Here is a 23,595-nt window from a genome sequence, read left to right on the forward strand (position 1 = left end):
CTCATTTGTAACTACCCAGGAATTTTGTTTTGCTTTTTTGAGCCAAGTCATTGTAGGGATAACTGTTGGTGAAGGAGCCACTAACTATATTCTTAAACTACTAAGTGTCAATGTTGTGCAGTAGCAAATGCTCTACCTTCAAGCTATGAACACTGATTACAGCATCTCTGACCCTGACAAGTCCAAGAAGCAGTAACCAGGTTCAGGATTTTTTTTTTTTTTTTACATGACATATGAACGCAATCTAGTTTGTTTTGCAGACTAACCCTATATGGTGTGTCTTGGGATGCATCAAAACAGAAGATTGGTTGTACCAGTTTGTAGTTCAATAAGCGTCTAAAAAACCTTAAAAGCAATTCACAAAGTATGTAATACAGTCGCAAGGGACCCATAGGATAAAACCCAAAAAATGTATAAAAAATACATTTTTATTTTGCTTAAACACAGCCCATGTTGAGTCATTTGTATTTTATACATTATTTGGGATTTATCCTGTGGATCCCTTGTGACTGTATTACATACTTTGTGGATGGCTTTTAAGTTTTTTAATAGTATGCAAGAACCTCAGATGTATAGTCAGTCAAATCATGTACTTATATTTGTCTTAGTTGATTTCACACTAAGGACAAACAATAGATATTCTGATAGACACTCTTATGATAGTATTTCTGAAATGTATGGACCTTCAGACCACCATCGGGTATAAAACACCGATTGTTTTACTCTTTGTCGGTCCAACTTTTATTAATTATTCATAGTGCGCTCATTTTCAAATTTTGTCATTGTTTTTTAACTTGGTTTTACTTAAAAATTTCTATATATTCATGACAATTGGAACGTCACTTAGCTTTAGCTTATAGTGATACTGTCCTGTCTTCACCCTCCGAGTTAGCTCCCTCAAACATTTCCCGGGAGAAATGAAGACAGGACAGTATCACTATAAGCTAAAGCTAAGTGACGTTCCGTTTGTCATGAATATATAGAAAATTTTTAGTAAAACCAAGTTAAAAAAAGAGAAAAATTTGAAAATGAGCATACTATGAATAATTAATAAAAGTTGGACCGACAAAGAGTAAAACAATTGGTGTTTTATACTCGATGGTGGTCTGAAGGTCCATACATTTCAGGGTGTCAAGTCAAAAGCGCGCCGGGACAAAGGCGCGCGCAGACAATTGAGCACAGTGCGGAGGTGCGCGCGCCAAAGAAAATTACTGTTTTTAAGGGCTCCGACGGGGGGGCATGGGGGGAAACCCCCCACTTTACTTAATACAGATCGCACCGCGTTGTGGGGTGGTTTGGGGGGTTGTAACCCCCCACATTTTACTGAAAACTTCACTTTTTCCCTGTTTTTAGGGAAAAAGTTAAGTTTCCAGTAAAATGTGGGGGGTTACAACCCCCCAAACTAGAGGTCTGCACGGGAACGGGGATCGCGGGGATCCCACGGGTTCCCCCCCTGGCCCACGGGACTCCCACGGGGACGCCCCCTGGCCCACGGGACTCCCACGGGGATGCCCCCCTGGCCCACGGGACTCCCACGGGGATGAAAACAGCCTACCTAAATTCTGGCGATGCAGGCGTGCAGCTTACAAGTCCGGCGTCGCGGCGGGAAATAGCCATGCTGAGCAGTGAGCTCAGCACGTACACAGATGAAAGCCTTGCTTGCTGATTGGTCGGGCGGCCCCGCTCCGCCGTGCCGCCGGACCAATCAGCAAGCAAGGCTTTCATCTGTGTACGTGCTGAGCTCACTGCTCAGCATGGCTATTTCCCACCGCGACGCCGGACTTGTAAGCTGCATGCCTGAAAAAGAAATCATCCTGGCCGGGGTCGGTGTCATGCTCTGGAGCTTCTACAGCCTTCCTATCTCCCTCTCCCTTCTACCTGCTTCCGGCCACACCCCCTGCTCCGCGGCTCTCTTTGGCAACTCAGCAGCAGCGATCGACACAAGCTTCTGACGTCGGGGCCTACCATCTGCGAGTCCCGCTTGTTTCAACTTCCTTTTTCCACAAAGGCGGGACTCGTAGAGGGAAGGCCTCGATGTCGGCAGCTTGTCTTGATCACCGCTGCTGACCAGTTGCTGAAGAGAGCCGCGGAGCAGGGGAGTTTTGCCAGGTGCAGGTAGAAGGGAGAGGGCCAGATGCAGGACTCGTGGGTGAGGGAGGAGAAGAGAGAGAGAGAGGGGAGGGAAACAAAAGGAAATATTTCATACTGGGCTGGGCCGGAGTGGAGGGAGGGTGGAAAGATTCTGGCTACCGGGTGCAGTAACAAAGGAAAAGGGGGGAAAGCTGAAAATGGAGATAGAGACACAAAGAAGAGAAAGAGTAAGCAGGACCTACTGAATAAGGATAGAGATACAGAGGGGACATGAAGAGGAGGTGAAATAGAGACATAGAAGTAATGCTGAAAAAGGGGGGGAGATAAAGACATTGAAAGGGTAAATGGTGAACATGGGGTAAAGACAAGGATAGAGACAAATGAAGATTCTGAAAAAGTGGTGAGATAGGGATATAGGTGAGATGGACACAAAGAAGGGTGATGCTGTAAAATAGATGGAATGGTAATTCTGACAGACACAGAAGGGAAATGCTGGATCAAGGAGAGATGGGGCTCAGGCTGGATGGAATGAGGAGAAATGCCTTGTTGGCCCGGAACTTCCTCTCCTACGTCAGAATTGACATCAGGGAGCGGAATGCTGGTCAGCGCGACGCTTCTGCAGGGAAAGCTTGGGACAGCGGTGGCTTGGGGGCTATTCCCCGATGGCGGTGGCAGCAAACCGAGTGGCTTGGGGGAGGGCACGGAGAAAGAAAGAAAGGGGGCAGACAGGGAGACAGAAAGAAGGGGGAACAGGGAGACAGAAAGAAAAAGTTGGGGGAGAGAATGAGGTCTGGAGGAGAGGAAACATACAGGAGGCTGAAAGAAAGGAAGAAAGATTGGATGCACAGTCAGAAGAAGAAAGTGCAACCAGAGACTCATGAAATCACCAAACAGCAAAGGTAGGAAAAATGATTTTATTTTCAATTTAGTGATCAAAATGTGTCTGTTTTGAGAATTTATATCTGCTGTCTATATTTTGCACTATGGCTTCCTTTTACTAAACCGCAATATCGTTTTTTAGCGCAGGGAGCCTATGAGCATTGAGAGCAGCGCGAGGCATTCAGCGTAACTCCCTGTGCTAAAACCTACTATTGTGGTTTAGTAAAAAGGGAGGGGGTGTATTTGTCTATTTTTGTATTTTGTTACCGAGGTGACATTGCATAGAGTCATCTGCCGTGACCTCTTTGAAAAAACCCGGAATATGAATAATTAACATTTTCTCTGCCTTTCATTGTGCTTTGTGTTTTTTTTAAATTTTATTGTTGGTAGATCATTTTGACTTAGTCATTATAAAGTAGCTCACAAGCCCATAAAGTGTGGGCACCCCTGCTCTTACTCTGGGGCACCAGACCTCCCTCACAGCACACACACGGCAAATGGAAGAAAGAGGAGAATTTTTGGTCGTAGGGAGGAAGGTACAGAATGTGATAGGGAAGAAAAAGATGAGAGTGAGAAATGTGGCAAGGGAACAATGGGACAGATTGAAAGGGATGCAAGAGGGAGGAATATTGGACAGTGGTGAAGGGAATGGAGGGAGAGATGTGGCATAGTGTTGGAGAGGGGTGATAGAAGGAGAAATGTTGGGCATGGGGCTGGTGGGCAGGCACGAAAGATGAGAAAGAGATAAATGCTGGACCATGGTAGGGGAAACCAATGGACAGCAACAGAAGAATTTACAGAAGATGGGAAAGCGGAAAAAAGAAACTGGGACCAACTTTATGGAAAAATAAGTCTCCAGACAACGAAGGTAAAAAACGGAATTTATTGACTAAAATATGTTAGCTTTGGGAAATGTATATGGCAGATGTCTTTGTTTTGTGTTCAAAAGAAAAGGAAATTCATTTCTGGTTTTATTTCTACAGTGTTGAAGTACTTGTTGACCCTTGCTGTGGTGGGGATCCCCAAGCACCGCCAGCAGAGGACCTCCTCTAGAGATGGCCAGAACTCCCCTCCACCAAGCGCAGCAGTCGCTGGCAGCATCCATGAGCCACTGAGGTGCCAGCATCTGTGACTCAGGGACGCTACTGCTGCCTGCCAAGCTTGGCAAAAGGGACCCCCGGCCAACTGCAAAGGAAGTCCTCAGCTGACAGTTTGTGGGTTTTCATCAGCTGAGTATTTATATTTTATATTTACATTAGAGGTTCTGGTAGAAACCCATTTACAAAGTATGTATTCTTCCCAATTAATATTTCCAAATTAATAAAGTCTCTTTGCTTATTTGTAAATGGGTCTCTACCAGAGCCAGTAGCATAATTAAATAAAATAACTATTTCTGAAGTTTATAGGGAAGGATGGTGACGGAGGGGATTCCTCGCGGGGACGGGTGGGGACGGAGGGGATTCCTCGCGGGGACGGGTGGGGACGGAGGGATTCCTCACGGGGATGGGTGGAGACAGGTGGGATTTTGGCGGGGACGGGTGGGATTTCTGTCCCCGCGCAACTCTCTACCCCAAACCCCCCACAACGCCGCCGCGATCTGTTTTAAGTAAAGTGGGGGGGGGGGCTCCCCAACAAAACCCCCCGTCGGAGCCCCTAAAAACAGTAATTTTCTTTGGCGTGCACCTCTGTCTTGCGCTCAGTTGTCGGTGCGCGCCTTTGTCTTCCGCGATTATGTCTATGAACCCATTTCAGAGATACTATCATAAGAGTATCTATCAGAATATCTATTGTTAGTCCTTAGTGTGAAATTAACTAAGAGAAATATAAGTACATGATTTTAAGTTTTTTAGACACTTATTAAACTACAAACTGGTACATCCAATTTTCCGTTCCACAATCTTTTGTTTTCTTGCTGCTTTTGCTTTGTGGAACCTTTTGGTGCTACTTGGATTTTGTTATGTCTTGGGATGTAATATACTGTATAAGGTCAGGCACCAGTAACTTTTCATATGGTGGTGCAGAGGGAGGAGTGAGTGTGTGTTGCTCCTGCCTCCCATCTTATAGGTGTGCAAGGAGGAAGGTTTCCTAGATCACCAGGGTCACTTTTTGGGTGTGAATGGGAGGCCACCACCATCTGTGGAGTTGGCTGGGTCCACTAGACCACAAAGAGTTTATTTTTGGATATCAAGAAGTTGTTGATGGTTTCATTAAACCACTATGGATAATTTTAAGGTGTTGAGGGAGAGAGGGGATACAGAGTTCAGCAGGCTGGGTGCCTCTCCCCCCCAACCAGTGTTGTCTTTCCTGTCAATGCTTCAGGGGTGTTAAATGTTGGTCCTTGAGGCCGCAATCCAGTCGGGTTTTCAGGATTTCTCCAATGAATATGCATGAGATCTATTTACATGCACTGCTTTCATTGTATGCTAAAAGATCTCATGCATATTCATTGGGGAAATCCTGAAAACCCGACTGGATTGCGGCCCTCAGGGACCAACATTTGACACCCCTGCAAGTTTAACCAGTCTTCATCACACACTGAGAAGGAGAGATTTTTTTTCTTCAACACAGCAAATGGCTGCATATTGTAGCTGTGTGCTGTTTTTCCGACACTGGCAATTTGCGGGATGTTTGCTTATAGCATTGAGAAGCTAAAATTTTGTGTTAGGAAGGAACGCTCTTAAGTGTCGCCACACAGCTCTAATACAAGCTTATTACATCAATTTGTTGGTTTGTTGAATTGCCCCCATCTGTATGTAGAAGGCAGCTCAAGCACATATGAAGACTTCTGTCCCAATATGATCAGGTCTTTGGCATTTTCTATCCGTAGCATTAATCTGCTGTGAAAAGGAACCTCAAGGTACTGTAGTTCCCTATGAAAGTCCTCTAACAAACTGCAGTGTAAGCTTGATTGTCAGCTAGCCCTAGTGAATAAGATGAAAGTATCTTGCAACCCAATTAAAATGGCAGTGAAAAGGAAGAGGAACTGGAGTTGTTTTAGCAGTGCCTTTTCCTTTGTAACCCTGCAACCATCTAATGCCATAAAATGTATTGTACTCTTTTAGTGCATTCTCCCTCTCCAGTTCACAATGCCATCGGCAGGTTCTGAAAAGCTTTAATTGCTATTAGCTTGATAGCAAATTCATTTTTCATTGCTTGTAGATATTTTTCCTTTGACCAAATTTTTCAGGTCCTGTGGATAAAAGGTGGTTTCAGCTTTCAGCTGATCCATTCAGTTTTGCCATTAAACTTCAACCAGGGCAACAAAACCCTTGGCAGGCAAGGCCTTAACATTTTTGGCAATAACTCAATAGGATGCGCAGTCCGTGCCAAATCTTTTTTGTTTTGCTCAGCTCTGAATGAGGTCGTTGTGGTGATTCGAGTTTTGTGAGCTGTGAGAATTTATGTGCACAAAGCCAGCAGCTTTTCATACAGGAACACTGGGAACCCTGAGTGCCCCAGAAGAGGGCTAATTAGAGTTAATGAACTGGGGTAACCTTCTCAGTACAGAGCAGCATTAACCTCTTCTAGTTCTGTTTTTTTTTTCTGTTTACTGAGCTGATCTATTTACTTATAGACATGTATTTAGTCAGTTGCCCTCAAGAATTTGATAGCAGCTTTCTTCATCCCTCACCCTCCTCATTTGTCCACCAAACACTGTAAAGATGATTTTAAGTGTGTGTAATGTATTGTCACTAATTGTTGAAGTAAGAACTCAATCTGTCTATTCTAAGCAGCAATTTCCTATGGGTCATGGCCTTAATTACTTTGTAATTATCACAAAGTTGGGATATATATATTTTTTTTAGATATACAGTGTAACCATGGAGCCCGTTCTTCTGCATCACTTGAAATATCTTGGTACTGGGTGAAACTTAATTATCCTCGGTGCCAGGAGTTTAGTCTCTGATATGCATTCTTACTAGCAGTGTAACAAAAAAAAGATTACAACTATATTCCACGAGTTGCATTAAATTCCAGGAGTCGCATTAAATTTTTTAAAAAAGATGTGTTAAGTGTTTAGGAAGAATCTTGGCTAAGCATTATTGAAGTAACAATACTGTAAACCAGTAGGGGAGGCTCGGACAAGAGGAATTTTTTTTTTTTCCATGACAAGCATGCTTACCATGATGTGCAAGAGGATCTCACGATCACACTTGGCAAAGGGCATCATACAGTTTCAAAAGCTTTGTTAAAGATTAAAGGGCCTCTTTACTAACGTTTGCATGAATTTAATGCACAATAAATGCAAAGGTTATATGCTAAGCGTGAGAGGGGACTTTCCTAGTATTAGCTCACAGAGTTCTTTATTGCGTATTGTGTGAATACTCATTATTGTGGTAAAGTACTTTGCGCTGACTGTCGGTAACTCTGTAATACATTATACAGCTAATTCATGTGTTATCATGTCAGTGTAGTAATGGCTAACTGTGGTCCTGAGCTAATTCACATACTAACTTAGCTCACTTAGCTCACCTATTCATAAAAGTGGTCACAGGGATGAAGCAGGAAACTACAGGCCGGTGAGCCTCACTTCAGTTGTTGGAAAAATAATGGAAGTGTTGCTGAAAGAAAGGATAGTGTATTTCCTTGAATCTAATGGGTTACAGGATCCGAGGCAACATGGCTTTACAAAAGGTAAATCGTGCCAAACGAACCTGATTGAATTTTTTGATTGGGTAACCAGAGAGCTGGATCGAGGACATATGCTAGATGTAATTTACTTGGATTTCAGCAAAGCCTTTGATACAGTTTCTCATAGGAGGCTGTTGAACAAACTTGAAGGGCTGAAGTTAGGACCCAAAGTGGTGAACTGGGTCAGAAACTGGCTGTCGGACAGACGCCAGAGGGTGGTGGTTAATGGAAGTCGCTCGAAGGAAGGAAAGGTGACTAGTGGAGTCCCTCAGGGTTCGGTGCTGGGGCCAATCCTGTTCAATATGTATGTAAGTGACATTGCTGAAGGGTTAGAAGGAAAAGTGTGCCTTTTTGCAGATGATACCAAGATTTGTAACAGAGTAGACACCGAAGAGGGAGTGGAGAATATGAAAAAGGATCTGCAAAAGTTAGAGGAATGGTCTAATGCCTGGCAACTAAAATTCAATGCAAAGAAATGCAGAGTAATGCATTTGGGGATTAATAATAGGAAGGAACCGTATATGCTGGGAGGAGAGAAGCTGATATGCACGGACGGGGAGAGGGACCTTGGGGTGATAGTGTCCGAAGATCTAAAGGCGAAAAAACAGTGTGACAAGGCAGTGGCTGCTGCCAGAAGGATTCTGGGCTGTATAAAGAGAGGCGTAGTCAGTAGAAGGAAGAAGGTGTTGATGCCCCTGTACAGGTCATTGGTGAGGCCCCACTTGGAGTATTGTGTTCAGTTTTGGAGACCGTATCTGGCGAAAGACGTAAGAAGACTTGAGGCGGTCCAGAGGAGGGCGACGAAAATGATAGGAGGCTTGCGCCAGAAGACGTATGAGGAGAGACTGGAAGCCCTGAATATGTATACCCTAGAGGAAAGGAGAGACAGGGGAGATATGATTCAGACGTTCAAATACTTAAAGGGTATTAACGTAGAACAAAATCTTTTCCAGAGAAAGGAAAATGGTAAAACCAGAGGACATAATTTGAGGTTGAGGGGTGGTAGATTCAGGGGCAATGTTAGGAAATTCTACTTTACGGAGAGGGTAGTGGATGCCTGGAATGTGCTCCCGAGAGAGGTGGTGGAGAGTAAAACTGTGACTGAGTTCAAAGAAGCATGGGATGAACACAGAAGATTTAGAATCAGAAAATAATATTAAATATTGAACTAAGGCCAGTTACTGGGCAGACTTGCACGGTCTGTGTCTGTGTATGGCCGTTTGGTAGAGGATGGGCAGGGGAGGGCTTCAATGGCTGGGAGGGTGTAGATGGGCTGGAGTAAGTCTTAACAGAGATTTCGGCAGGTGGAACCCAAGCATAGTACTGGGTAAAGCTTTGGATTCTTGCCCAGAAATAGCTAAGAAGAAAAAAAAATAAAAAATTTTAAATTGAATCAGGTTGGGCAGACTGGATGGACCATTCGGGTCTTTATCTGCCGACATATACTATGTTACTATGTTACACTTTAGTAAATTCTAAAAGACTTTACTGCACATTATGTAGGAGTTCAAGTTGAGATGGCCTTATAAGAAATATCTGTTTTCCCACTAATTCAGTCTAAGTCAAGATGTTTCATTTGGCCGTATACCTTTTCTTCAAGCATTCACACTGCTTTTCCTATTGGTTTTGGCCTCAAACTATAGCATTTTACCTATGAACTACACCCTAACCAAGGTGTTTCTGGTCCTTTTTCAATTTTATTTCTTTAATATTCTGCTATATCAAACCATCTCCCTCTTTTTGTATTTTTATAAGTTGCCGTATTTTTTTATTTTTTTAAATTCAGTCAGCCTTTCTTCAAAGACAGATTTAATTTCAACTTTCAATTAACTTTGACAATTTCTTTCACCTTGTCAAAGGAACCAGGCCAGAGGCTTCAAATTCAGTCTCAGAATGTATTAGAGATGTGTCTAATTGACCATCACACTATGCCATTTCTACTTTGAGGATAACTATTATGCTTATGGGAATGAAATATGCTCCAGAATGTTTTGGTTTCAGAAGGGCAAACTTTGAAGCTGAGAAGTTCAGGCATTTAGAGGAAATCTAATCTAATCTGGTATTTCTGAGTCGTGCTATGCTTAAACAGGTTCAAGGTGACTTACAAGGTTTTGAGTTACAGAATGAATATACTACTTTATAGTAGTTTGAGGAGGTCAGAATTATGGATAGGGTAATAGAGAAGAGAATAGAGGTTCTTTGATTGTACTGATAATAGCGTTTGAGTAGAGGTTGAGCCTTTCCCCCTCTTCTGCTAAACCGCGCTAGCCACGCTGCTCCCGACACTCAGAGTTCTTATGAGTGTCAGGAGCAGCGCGGGTCATTCAGCATGGCTCCCGGTGCTAAAACCGCTAGCACGGTTTAGTAGAAGAGGCCCTTAGTGATTTTAATTATTTTGAGTTAGTTGTCTACGGTATGTATGCTTTCAAAGAGTGTTTTTATTTTTTTTTTTTTTTCGGAATCTGTTATAGAATGTTTCCATCCTGCTGTCAGGTGGGAGGTTGTGCCAGGGCTTGGTGCCAAGATATGTGAAAAGAGAGTCAAATACACGTTTGTATTTAACCCCTTTGGGAGTCGGGAGAAGCAGTTGCAGCAATTTGTTTTCTGGGTGACACAGACCAGGAGTTGACAAATAAGTTTCAGCGGTTCAGCAGGTTTTGCATATAGCATTTGAAACATTATACATGATAGTTTGAAGGTGTTGTGGGTTTTGACAGGCAGCCGGTGTAAAATAAGCCCTAGTTATGAAGCAGCGTGACTCGGCCCCTGCCCACCATACTCAGCAGTGTCTCATACCCCAGCTGGAAGCTTCCCTGCGGCTACTGAACGTCCCTCCAACCTGCGCCTGTTTCCCGGATGTTGTCTCCGTTGTTGAGATTCAAATTCAAATAAATTCCAAACTCCTTACTATCTTTTCTGCAACCTTCCCAAATCCAAAGTTCTACCCATATTTCTAAAAAAATAACTCTTCGTGTTGCGACTCTCCAATTGAACATTACTCCAAACTAATTCATTTTAAGAAACACAGGAGTGAAAAAAAAATTGGCTTGCACAATTAGAAAGGCATATATGCCTTATAGAAATTTGACTAAAATGGAGGAATAAAAAGTACTGATGGCTTGTTTGGGGAAGGTTTCTTTTTTTCTGCTTTAGTTAACAGTGATGTAGATGACACAGAGCCTTGTTTAAAACATCCCCCGAAAATAAGCCCTAACACATCTTTTGGAGAACAATTAATATAAGACCCTGTCTTATTTGGGGGAAAATATGGTATATGGAAGACTCATTCTGAGGATGCCTAATGCTTCACTGAGTTCTCTAATCCAGAAGAGGATGAATTTTCAAATCGCCCTGTGTGGCTCACTAGTAGAGCAGGGATTGGTCCAAGATGGTTAGCAGGAGTATGTATACCTTGGGGAGACCCCATAAGCATACAAAAATAGAATGGTTTTAAGCTCTGTTTTAAAAAATATGAAGCTAGAGATTGTACACAGAGTTGTGGGCAGAGTGTTCCAGAGTTTGGGTCCAACAGTACTGAAGAGAGACCTTTTGTAAGTTTTTCCAGTTGAAGTAGTCATGAGGATGAGACTTACAGAAGAAGATCATCCAAGGAATGCGTATTGTTGTAATAATGTGAAGATGGATGAGGGCGGGCTAAGTTGTGAAAAGCTTGGAGGTCAGGCATAGAAGTTTGAAGATGATTCTCTGTTCTATTGGAAGCCAGTGGAGTGCGATAAGAGCTAGTTATGGGCCTTGTATTTTGTGTGTCTAAGTGCTTTGAAAATGAGCTCCATGTCCAGGGAAATGAGAGGAAAGAGATGCAACAGCTTGAGGAAGAGGAAGGAAGAAAGTAAAAGAGATGCCAGACCATGGAGGGGGTGAAGCTGAAATGAGTCTAGAAGACTTTGCTGCATTGAGACATTCATACTACTACAGCATGATATGTCATTATACTCAGCCATCTTCATACTTTAGGCCTGCTGGCCAGTGACCCTGTGCAAAGTAATAAAAGACACAGAAATCTTAACCTCATTCTCAGTCCCAACAGCAGTTGACTTTGACTCTTTTTTTCTAGAGAACATTGCCAACATTTTCATTGAATCTACCTACCACTCTCCCTGTTGAAGGCAGATTGGAGGGGAAGGGAAAGATGCCAGGGCTTGGGGGAGGGAGGAGACCGAGATGCCAGACCAGGACGGAAAGGAAGGATAGATGCCTGAGCATGGAGGGGGAGGGAGAAATGGAAGGGATGTAGAGAAGAGAAATACCAGGGCATAGAAGGCAGGTAAGGAGAGAGATGCCAGACTGGAGTGGGAAGGAAGGAAAGAAAGGAGAAGAGCAATGCCAGAGTATAGGGGAGGAGGTGGATACAGTTTCTAAAGAAAAATGGAGAGGGGTTGAAGCTGAAATGAATCGTATACAAAGGAGAAAAAGGGCAGAGGCTAGACATTTATGGAAAGGACATAGAAAGAGAGAAGATGCCATATAGAGGAGGGAGAGGGCAGACTGGATGGAGGAGGGAGAGGGCGAGCAGTGAATGGAAAGAAAAGGAAGAGAAGATGATTAAAGCAGAAACAACAAAATGCAGAAAAAAAATTTTGTTTTTTGAATAAAGTAGTATTGTAACTATTGATAAATGTTTATATATTAAACAGAAAATGGAAATAAGGTAATCTTTTTATTAGATTAATTTTAATACATTTTTTGCTAACTTTTGGAGACCAAAATCCCCTTCCTTAGGATAGGATACCATAATAGCAGTATACTGTACTGACCTTAAGGAGGTTTTGGCCTCTGAAAGCTAATTGAAAAATGGAGTAGTCCAATAAAATGGTGTATTCTTATTTTCTATTTTATTTCTATTTGTTAGTTTGTAAAGTGGTGATTTGTCAGTTTTTTCAAATTTATATTTGCTATCTTTATATTTTGCACAGTATTAAGGGACGTGTCACTGTTTCTGTGGTGTTGCATTGTATGCAGAGTTGGGCTCCTTGGCAGTTCAGTTTGACCTTTGTCTACTTATTTCTATTTTTAGTTTGTGATAACTTATTCCATACTGGGTGAGGGTATATCTCTGTTCTATATGTATGAAAAGGACATGATTTTCTGTTAGCGTTGACTGTGCAGGATCAATCTGTACTAATCTGTTTAGTTTTACAATGGGTGTATTGATCTAGTTTACGCTTGTTTTGTGACTTGTGGATTATTACTAAAAAAAAAATTTTAATAGAGGAGGAGGAGGGTGTTAATGATTGGCTCTGGGTATGAAATATACTAGGTACACCACTGAATAAAAGCATTTTTATTCTTGCAAGCTTATGGATCTGAGTATGGAGGGAGATTTTTTTATTGTATTTTTTTTATTATCTTAGTTATTGTTAGTTTTAAAATGTTAAAGCTACTGCCTCAGCACTCTGAGGTTGTGGGTTCAAACTTACGCTGCTCCTTAGCCCGCAGAGACAGACAGGGAAAAATGCTTGAGTACCTGAATAAATTCATGTAAAATGTTCTGCGCTTCACTGGGAAAACAGTATAGAAAATTGAATAAATAAATACATTTTAAAAAATGTATTTATATACCTCGCCTCTTACATTCTAAGTGGTTTTACATTCAGGTACTTTATCATATTTCCCTGTCTGTCCCAGCAGGCTCAAACTCTTTCTAGTGTACATGGAGCAATGGGGGGATTAAGTGACTTGCCCAGGGTCACAAGGAGCAGCAAGGGATTTGAACCCACAACCTCAAGGTGCTGAGGCTCTAACCACTGCACCACTCCCAATATGATAATTATTGTAGTTCAGTATATTGTGGAATAAAGGCCCTTACTAATAAATTCCATATTGTAAATCTTTTTCAGTAACTATAGAGCATGGTACATGAGGTCCCATGTTTGCATAACTTTTTAAATGTTCTTTTCATTTTTGTTTAGAAACTGTTTATTTGTTTGGTGGCTGGGATGGAACACAGGACTTGGCAGATTTCTGGGCATACAGTGTAAGGGAAAACCAGTGGAGCTGCATATCTAGAGATACTGAAAAAGAGGTACGTTTTGAAGTCTTTCATAGCTCAGTGGCGTATTGGAACACTTTTATGATGTCACATAGACATTAAAGTGGAAATTCTATAAATGATGCTCAAAAATTGGCAGTGAAAAAATCAGTGCTCAGTATTATTTTATAAAGGTCATTCGAACGATGAGCACCTATTACAGGATAGCATTAGGTGCCCACATTTAGGTGCCACATACTGAAACCAGGTGTAATTCCCAGTGCCTAATTTGGTTGCACATCCCTGGTATTCTGCACTAATTTTAGGAACACCCCTGACCCACCCATGCATCTTCCATGGCCATGTTCCCTTTTGGGTTGCATGGGATGGGATTTGGACGCATATTGTTATAGCGTGTAACAAAATGTGTGCTCAATTCCAAATTGGTAATGCCTAGTACCAATTGACACCATTAAGCTCCTTAGCCAATTTTATGTGGATGCACATCTTGGATCTGCAGCTAATTTGGGGTGCCATATATAGAATCTGGGGATGAGAACCTAATTAAGGGGCACCTACACCCTGGATCCCTCTTCAGTGGACCTACCCACCTTAGAAACTGGACTCCTCAAACTAGCAGGTCAACTTGACAACTGTCAACCCTTGTCAGACCTAGCAGAGAACTGGCACATAGGGGATCTGCAAGCTCTTTGAAAATTTAGCAACCATGAAACGGAAAAAAACAAAAAGAACTACTTCTCCCCATGATTCAGCCCTGAACTCGGGGAACTGAAAAGGAAGATACGGAAAGCAGAAAGATCATGGTGTAAATCCAAACAACCAACTGACCAAAATAACTGGAAACAGCTATTGGAACTTTACAAGCAATCCATTTTAGAAACCAAAGCAAAAATACTATATTGCAACTCATCGCTAAATTTTCAAATCGATCGAGGGGCATTTTCTCCCTAACTAGGAGATTATTTTCAGCCGCCCAAAACCATCCACACATGATAAACTCAGACTCAGAAACCCTCTCCGCCTTTTTCCAGGATAAGATTAACATTCGCTTAAACCTCGACAAGTCAGCAACCCTACCAGGAAGACAAACACCAATCTCAACTTCCCATACACAAACCCCAGCGAAAATCCTTGATCACTTCAAGGAAGGTCTCGCCAGACACATTAGAAGCAACACTGGACACACTATTTATTTATTTAGATTTTTATCCCGTCCTCCCAGTAGCTCAGAACGGTTTACAAGTAAACATTCACAATGGAGTGAATTGGACATACAAGATTATACAGTAGATTTAAATATTTAAAGTTTCTGCACTCTGTATTTTCTTTGACTATCTGCACATTGTAACTCGCTGAATGTCCAGCTCTCTTGATTGTAAACCACCTAGAAGTCGCAAGATTGTGGCAGTATAGAAGAATAAAGTTGTTATTATTATTATTATTACTATGCCTTACCATTTCCAACCATGACCCTTGCCCTTGCACCCTGTTAAAATCAGTAAAGGGTCCCTTCATCAACTCAATCCTACTCCTTATCAATGTCTCACTTTCCAAAGGAGAGGTACAAACTTCCTGGAAATCATGAATAATCAAACCTCCACTGAAGAAACCGACCTTGGATCCATTGGTCCCTAGCAGCTATAGACCAGTGTCCAACCTCCCATTCATGTTCAAACTCTTGGAAAAGGCAGTCCTAACTAACTAACCACATTCACAGAAAACCAAGACATCCTGGCCTCAAAACAATCAGGCTTCAGGAAACATAGAACCAAAACAGTCTTACTTGACATCATAGACGACTATTGGAACTACATGGATAAAGGCACAGATGTGCTGCTTGTCTTGCTAGACCTGAGCACAGCCTATGACACACTAGATCACAACATCCTACTATCTCTTGCACACTGTGGAATCTACATTCATTCATTCACTGATGATATCCAGCTTTACATCCCACTAGGATTAATTTAGAATTCCCATCTCGACATCCTGGATGCCAACCTTATGTTATCTGCACAGATCTCCAAGGTGGTGTCCTCATCCTTCTACCACCTATGTCAATTGAAGCATCTTTGGCGGTACTTTTCCCATACAGACTTCACTCAACTGCTATATGCCTTTGTGCTATCTCACCTGTACCTGGGAATAACTAAGGCTAGGTGTAGGGCATTGCAGGTGGTCCAGAATGCCGCAGCCAGACTGATAACTGGGACATCAAAATATGAGCATGTTACTCCATATCTTCAACAACTACATTGGTTGCTAGTTGTGTTCCGAATTCAGTACAAAGCAATCATGTTATGTCATCAATTTCTATATGAAGTCTAGCAAAACCCAAAATGGGAAAACTGCAATACACAAGCGAGCAAAAAGTTTTCCCTAACCCTAGAAAAGGAGGAGGGGCAGAGGCATCCGAACCAAGAGAACACCTGAAACAAATGATGAGTGATGTGAGTGGAAAACCCTCAGTCTCAGCGTGCTATGGGAACGAGCCCCTAAAGCACCAGCTATCGCAATCAAACCCCAGAACGGGTGTTACTTGTGAAACATCCCTGGGTTTCCAACTAAATTTACTAATGCACAAACGTGCTACTGGTGAAAAGTAAAGTGGAAAAATACATGAAAAAATCACTACACAGTAAAATGGTTCAGATATCTTTTCCCTCCTCCAAGGGCAAGGAGCATCCAAAATCACCTGGGCTGGCTAGATGCTAACAAAGACAAAAGCAAAAATTACTTAACTTCTTCAATTTCTATTTGGCACTATGCCTGAAATTTTTAAGAACATGTCTCGTTACCAACCACAAAGATCCTTACATTCTGTAGGTGCGGCACTGTTGAAAACAAAGGCCAACCCTAAACATGTAGATACGAATGCCATGACTTTTACGTGTGCAGGAGTCAAGTTATGGAATGGCCTCATTGGCCAGATTAGACAATGGGGAGAGAGGAATTCCTTTAAGAAAATGTTGAAGACTCAACTATTTGTTGAAGCATTTTTTTGAGCAAACTATTTTATATTAGACTGAATACGTATGTTTTGATACACTTTCTGTTTTTTCTTATTCTTCTATGGACTCTTAACTTTTTATGTATGTAACTCCTTGTAAACCGTTTTGGATAAAAACGGTATAGAAATTTTTAAAATAAATAAAATAAACTTGTACGCCAGCCTTCCTATGAAAGAACAACATTGACTACAAAGAGTCCAGAATGCTGCAGTCAGGCTATTGAGCAACCTTGGTTCCTTCAGTTCCATTACCCCAGCACTGAATTAAGGGCACTGGCTACACGTAAGAAAGAGGGCCATCTTCAAACAATTGACTATTGCCTTTAAGCTCTTCAAGACATGACTCCCCACTATATAGCAGAACTCCTCCCCATCTATCACCCAACCAGACCACTCAGATCGCAGCTGGAACACAGACTATGTATCCCACCGGCTCATCAGCTCCGCTAGAAACTGCTTGGAACCGCTTGGAAACGATCCTTCTCTCATAGTGTGATAAAACTGTGGAACCCGCTTCCCCCTGACATTCGAGCTATAGATAGCTTGCTACTTTTCTGGAAAGCATCACATACATGCCTTGAGACAAAAGCCAGGCCATAGTGGTCTGTAACTGAAACCGACCACCAAAAACTCATTGCTAATTGTGGCATACTGTTTTGTACGGGTACCTTTCAAACACCTACCATAGTCCCATTAGTCTTAACGTCTCCAGTCTAGTTGTAAATGTACCTCTGTAACCCTTAATCCAATTCTCTAGTATATTATGAATGTACCCTTAATCCTCTGTCTCAAATATATTTGTGAATGTACCACTGTAATCCGTTCTGGGCTCCTGGGGACGACAGGCTATAAAACTAACTAGCTAACTAAATACATTTAGCTGCTATGTATCACTTCTAAAGCGTTGAAAGGTGTACGCAGTGCTGTACATTTAGAACATTTAGGCACCTAGAAAGTGATTATGTAGAGCTTATTCTGTAAAGGAAATTAAGCGTAACTGGCATATATGCATGCATGTGATTAGGTACAAGCACTTACAGGGCTGGTGTAAATGCTTGTACCTAGGTTTGGTATATAATAAATGCAAATTAATGTATTTTGTAGGTTATACACAACGTGAATGCCCACCTATAAAGCATGTGCTATTGAAGATCGGCATGTATTTAGGAATAGCACTTAGCTAGTTTGTCATTTACACACGTATGTGTGTTACATAGGAACGTAAATTACCAGGATACTGGCATTAATTCCATTTTGTGCTGCCTACTTAGATAGCTGTTTATGTAATTACCTCCTAAGGGAGTAATTTCATTACAGAATGTCTATTCTGAATGTCCAAGAAGGAGCCCATTTTATTCCTGGTTTCTGTTCCAATGGATCCTATACTGAAGCAGTTGTCCTCTTTTAGTCGCAAACCTTGCAGAAGGACGTCGCATATCTTTCAACTCCTCCCCTTCAGCAGCGAAGAATAGCTCCTCCTTCAGTTTTTCCATCGGTTCTCTTATTCTATGTGACTTGGTGCCTGGAGGTCCCCTTCTTGGGGTTTCTCCACTAGGGAAAGGATGCAGACCTGTGAGGGCTGCTGCTCACAGGTCAATTTCTTTGAGTGCCAGTGGTGTCAGCCTGCCTTGAGACCCATCAGAAGCATGGGGTCCATTCCCCTGGAGCTTGCTTGCCTGCTGATTTATCAGAGGCTTGTGTGGAGAAACTATGTATATTGCTTGATGTTAGTTTATAAAAGTCTAATTTTGAGCTCTTAAACATGGGGATGTCATCTTTGTTCAGCAGAAGCTTGCCATTTGTTAATATAGTGCTTTAACCTTCAAACTTTTTCATACAGAACGGTCCAAGTGCCAGATCTTGTCATAAAATGTGCATCGATACCCAGCGAAGACAGATCTACACATTGGGGCGATACCTGGATTCCTCTGTGAGGAACAGCAAGTCTCTTAAAAGTGACTTCTACCGCTATGACATTGATACAAATACGTGGACATTGCTAAGTGAAGATACTTCTGCAGATGGGGGTCCCAAATTGGTATTTGATCATCAGGTCTGGTGTACTGAGATTAAATATACACACACACACATGTTCATTTGCATATATGTTTATAGATGAAGCTCTCTTTATCACTCACAGTAGGATGAAGCTACTATATACACATTCTCAAGTTCAAGCTTCAGAGGCTCAGTTTGAAATGATGCTTGAGGCAGGGAGAGGGATAAATAAAATGCAGGGAAATATTTTTCATGAAGGGGATGGAATGTCAATTTTCTTGGGATAATTAGAGCAATAGCAGTGACGAGCAAAGGGCATGACAATACAAGAGATGAACTTCTGCGCCAACACAATGGCTAGATCAGGCTGCCTTTAATTTGCCAGTATCATTTATAATTGTAAAACCACAAAATGAGGGAGGCAAACTTCTGAAAATAGGGCTTAGGGAGGGCAAATGACTTGCTGGAAAGCAGTTAATGTAGTGGTTATCAATTTGTAAATTTTGACCTCAAAATGGTCAAAGTTCTCTGTTAGTCGCTCGAGAGGGGGAGGGAGAATAAGGGAGTAAGGTCTAAATCACTTCTGAATCTTAAATTTTGGTTTTTTTTTTTTTTTTTTTTTTTTTGCAATTCCTAACCTTTAAAATAAAAAGTTATTTAGGGAGTCATAAATAGCAACTTAAATATCACTTAATATGATACTTTCAAAGCTTAGAAATTAGTAAATAGCACTGCTTGACTTGGAAAATGGCAAAACTTTGGGACCTATAAGGGAGTCTTAATTACTACCTTTTTTTTTTTTTGTCTTACAGATGTGCATGGATTCTGAAAAGCATATGATATATACTTTTGGAGGTAGAATCTTGACTTGCAATGGCAGTGTTGATGACAGTCGCAGTATCGAACCCCAGTTCAGTGGTTTGTTTGCATTTGACTGTCAGTCACAGACATGGAAGATCCTCAGAGAAGATTCTTGCAACGCTGGACCTGAAGATATTCAGTCCAGAATAGGGCATTGCATGCTTTTCCATTCTGTAAGAATTCCCTCTCATATTTTTGTTAGAGTTGTAGGATTATATGAAACATAAAAATAAATGATGGAAAATATTTGTATGAGTAAAATATTTTCATGCAGTTGCTAGAATTTCTTAGCTATAGGAACATTATGAAAGTTCTGGGTCTTTAGAAGTTCTTCCTAGTTCCATAGAAATGCCTACGAGGAAATGTGGTGCAGGGGGTGGATCCTGAAGTATAAAAGATAAGTAAACATAACTGTCCAATTTAGGAGCAGAACAAAAAAAAGTTTTTTTTTTTTCCCTTCTTTATTCATTTTCAAATTTGACAATAAGTGCACAAAATAATATATTTCAACAAGTTATTACACAATAGCACTTTGATATCTACTACATAAAAATCTAGTGATACGTTTACCCCCCACCACCTCCCAACCTTCATCATATTTTCAATCAGAATATACACATATTATAGAATATATTATAACATGTTATGTAAAATTGTACTCAACAACCTCCCCCCTTTGGTTTCATTTAAGACTGCTCTTCTGCAAAACAAAAGTGGGTGTGCTAAAGATACATGATTTCCCTCTAGGTCATCTTTTGACACAACTATAGACATCTGGTTTCCTTTCATCTTAAATATTTGCTAAAGCAGACACATTTAAAAATTGCAAAATATTCAGTGGATTTTCTGTATGTGACTTCTCCCGTATCAGTGAAACGCATAAAAACTTCTGTCATTTTTAGGAAATTAGAAGGTCAATATTCAAATCTGTAACCACTGCACAAATAAAAGGAGATGATTCATCTGCTCATCTTTATCTAGTTAATTCAGCATCCCTACCTTTTAGATAGGACTGATAATTTTATGCTTCTACACCACATCCATTAGGATGGTAACTTATGCATCCCCTCCCCAATTTCGTTATCTTGCCTGAGTTCTGCTAAATTTAAGTTGATACATTTGAATCTAGATTTCTATTTTTAAAGCACTTTTGTAGTTAGAACCCATAAGTGCAAAAGTTGAAACTATTGGGTTAAATTGACGGCAGGCCCTAAACTACATTTCTAGTGCAATAGGTGTGTCATTCTGGACAGTAGGGTATTTCCCCCATGCTCATGAGCTGTGCAGGAGGAATCCATTCCAGGTTTTCAGCTCCTCCACAGGGCTCTGCTGCCCTCTTCAGTTTTTTCTTCCACACATGAGCTGGAAGGTGTCTTTCTGATCTCTGTATTTCTTTATTTTCAGTATTTTTTTTGTTTTGGTTTTTTTTGTGGCTATCAGTGCACCAGATCTCCCCAATGCAGGGGAAAGCTCTGCCTGCCTGGAGAAGAAGCAGACTTGAGTCTGCAGCTGTCAGGTTAATCCCTTGAAGACATGTTTGATCAGCCTGGAGAAAACTTTGTGGAGCTCAAGATCCTAATCCCTAGTAGCTTAGCTCGTCTACTGAAACATAGGGGCTGGAGCAAAGGTCTGTGTTTGGACAGCCTGAGGTGGATTACTTAGTAGCTCAGGTAACCAAGCGCATGTCCTTGCCAAGTGATGGAGGTGTAGCATTAAAGGATATCCAATATTGCAGAATGGATGTGGTCCTGAAAAGGCAGTTCAAAGCTTTGGCCTTAAGGATCAAAGCAGCTGCAGCAGCTTCTTTTGTGGCAAGAACATAAGAATAGCCTTACTGGGTCAGACCGATGGTCCATCTAGCCCAGTATCCTGTCTTCGCGGAGTTCAGAGCAGGACAGATTTGTAGTTCAGGGAGTCTCCCCATACCCTTCCTTCTTATATGTTCCTATATAGGGCTATTGCCTTCTTTGGTACAAACTGAAGGAGCAGAGCTCTCTGGAGAAGGAGGAGGATTTGAAAACCTGGAATGGATTCCTTCTGTACAGCTTGTGAGCATGGGGAGAATACTCTACTGTCCAGAATGTTATACCTATCTACTAGAAAAGATATTAGCAAGGTAGGAACCTAATTTCTTCATACAATAAAGTGACAATGCCTTATGATCTCAGTCGACTATCTATTATAAATCTGCCTCTATTCAATATGCTTTGTTTGATCTTTATACAGCTGATTAGATGAACCTTTAGGAATTCACTGTCTCATTCAGGTGAAATGCTGAGGTTTTTCTTCAACAACTATTTGTATTCACCTATATTCCATTTCTGTATGGCTACATAAAAAGCTATTGACAAGTGCTTTCATTTTCTGTGACTCAGCAATAATTGATCTAAAGCTTAATGCCAACCCTGTCATCCAGTCAGATTCAGTTACTTTTTAAAAAAAATTTTATTGGCAAAGCATGCATTACAGATTAATGTGACTGTACAGTAATTGAGTTATATAAATGATGCAACAATTTTTATAACCCATATTTATAGACTCAATTCATAGACTCATTTGCACATATATCTGAAAATCAGACATCTCATTTGGTGGTTTGAAATGGTTTCATCTGAGTTCTTGACTGGTCTCCAGAAAATTGTTTACATCATATTTCTGCTAAGCTGTCAATTCAGGAAGTCTTTAAGAAGATTACAACTTTCCTTTAGAATTTACATGTTTTTCAGTAAGAACGCCACAAAGTGTAATTGTAGATTTTTGGTTGACTCATTTCAGTATGATATATTTCTAAGCTTTTAATGATGTGGAACATGAATCTTTATAGTTGTAGGAGCTGAAAATCAAATTTCCTTTAAGTTTTATTGAAATCATAATCCTGACCCAAGGGGTTATTAAATATGCTTATCAAGAAGTATTTGATTTTGATTTTTTAGTAAGACATATTTGTTAAAAACCTTTTTAGCTTTACATTTGACACATCAAATTCCTTTAAGAGCTGTGGTAAGTTTTAAAATTGTGCTCTCAATTATCTTAGCACTTGTGTATTTACCACAGTACAAGCTACGTTATGAAATGCAAAGCATGCAAATGGATTTTTTAAAAATTTAAATATACCAAATTTTGAAATACACATCAAAGTGGTTTACAGGTTCAGTAGTGGATATAAAATACCAGAACAGATGCTTAAAGAAGATGACAAAAATATAGATAGAAATAAGGATAGTTACAATCTTATAATAAGTTTCATGTTTCCCTTATATACACTGATACAGTATTTGTAAACATTTGATTATTTCTGATCTCAAGGGGTTACCTTTGAAAGCTAATCATAAAATACTTTCTTTCCATTGTTTTATTTCTGTATATAATACTATAAAAAAAATTACAAAGAAATCAGTATTTATGAAATATCAAATGGGAAGCGAGATGATAACTGTTTGACTGCACACTGGCCATCATCCAATTCCCTCATAGGGCCTGATCTGTCATAAAAGCTTGGTTTAGAAAGAAATTAGAAAGAAAGTCTCTACATTTGTCTTGAAGGTCCAAGAGGCGGCTTATAAATGAGGTTAGAAGCTAATTTCACGGAGGAGAGCTTAAATAGGAGAAAGTAGAACAAAGTGTACTTTCAAGCCTAATCTGAAATCTGGCTGGCAATACTAAGAAGTTATGGTAGTAAGAGCATAAAACACGAGGGATACTAAAAGTATCAATTAGATACAAGGGAGTATCTGATTTAAGAATGCAATATATGAGAAATAATTTTAAGTTTGAGCCTATAAAAGATGAGTAGCAAATCATGACATTTCAATAGTAGGTAAATGTCATATTTGCTGGTGTTATAAACTAGCTTGATGTCTGTGTTCTGTGCTAGTAGATGCTGATAAGGAGATGATTGGCAGACCTTTATACAGGGAATTACAGTAGACGAACCTGGATAAGACACAAACATTCAACAAAAGAAGACATGAATTAGTGGCCTGATGGAAATAAGTTGGCAAAATGCTACCACTTAACAAATTTGTAACTTAAAGGGTAATAAGTCCAAATAAATTTCCTAGATCTTAATATAGACTTTTAATGATCAGTGGAATGGTTAGAGAGTTAAAAATCC

General features: G+C 40.6%; 1 protein-coding gene across 5 annotated transcripts in view; it reads left to right on the forward strand.

Annotated features, from left to right (window-relative positions):
- Positions 1 to 23,595, forward strand: part of MKLN1 (muskelin 1) — a 158,495-nt gene that overhangs the window by 83,272 nt on the left and 51,628 nt on the right. For all 5 annotated transcript variants that reach the window (XM_033957577.1, XM_033957578.1, XM_033957579.1 and 2 more), the window contains 3 exons: positions 13,533 to 13,645; positions 18,463 to 18,675; positions 19,433 to 19,654. In XM_033957577.1, coding sequence (XP_033813468.1) covers positions 13,533 to 13,645; positions 18,463 to 18,675; positions 19,433 to 19,654 — 548 coding nt within the window. The remainder of the gene's footprint in view (positions 1 to 13,532; positions 13,646 to 18,462; positions 18,676 to 19,432; positions 19,655 to 23,595) is intronic.

Source organism: Geotrypetes seraphini, chromosome 9, assembly GCF_902459505.1.
Source record: "Geotrypetes seraphini chromosome 9, aGeoSer1.1, whole genome shotgun sequence".
Taxonomy (NCBI): Eukaryota; Metazoa; Chordata; class Amphibia; order Gymnophiona; family Dermophiidae; genus Geotrypetes; species Geotrypetes seraphini.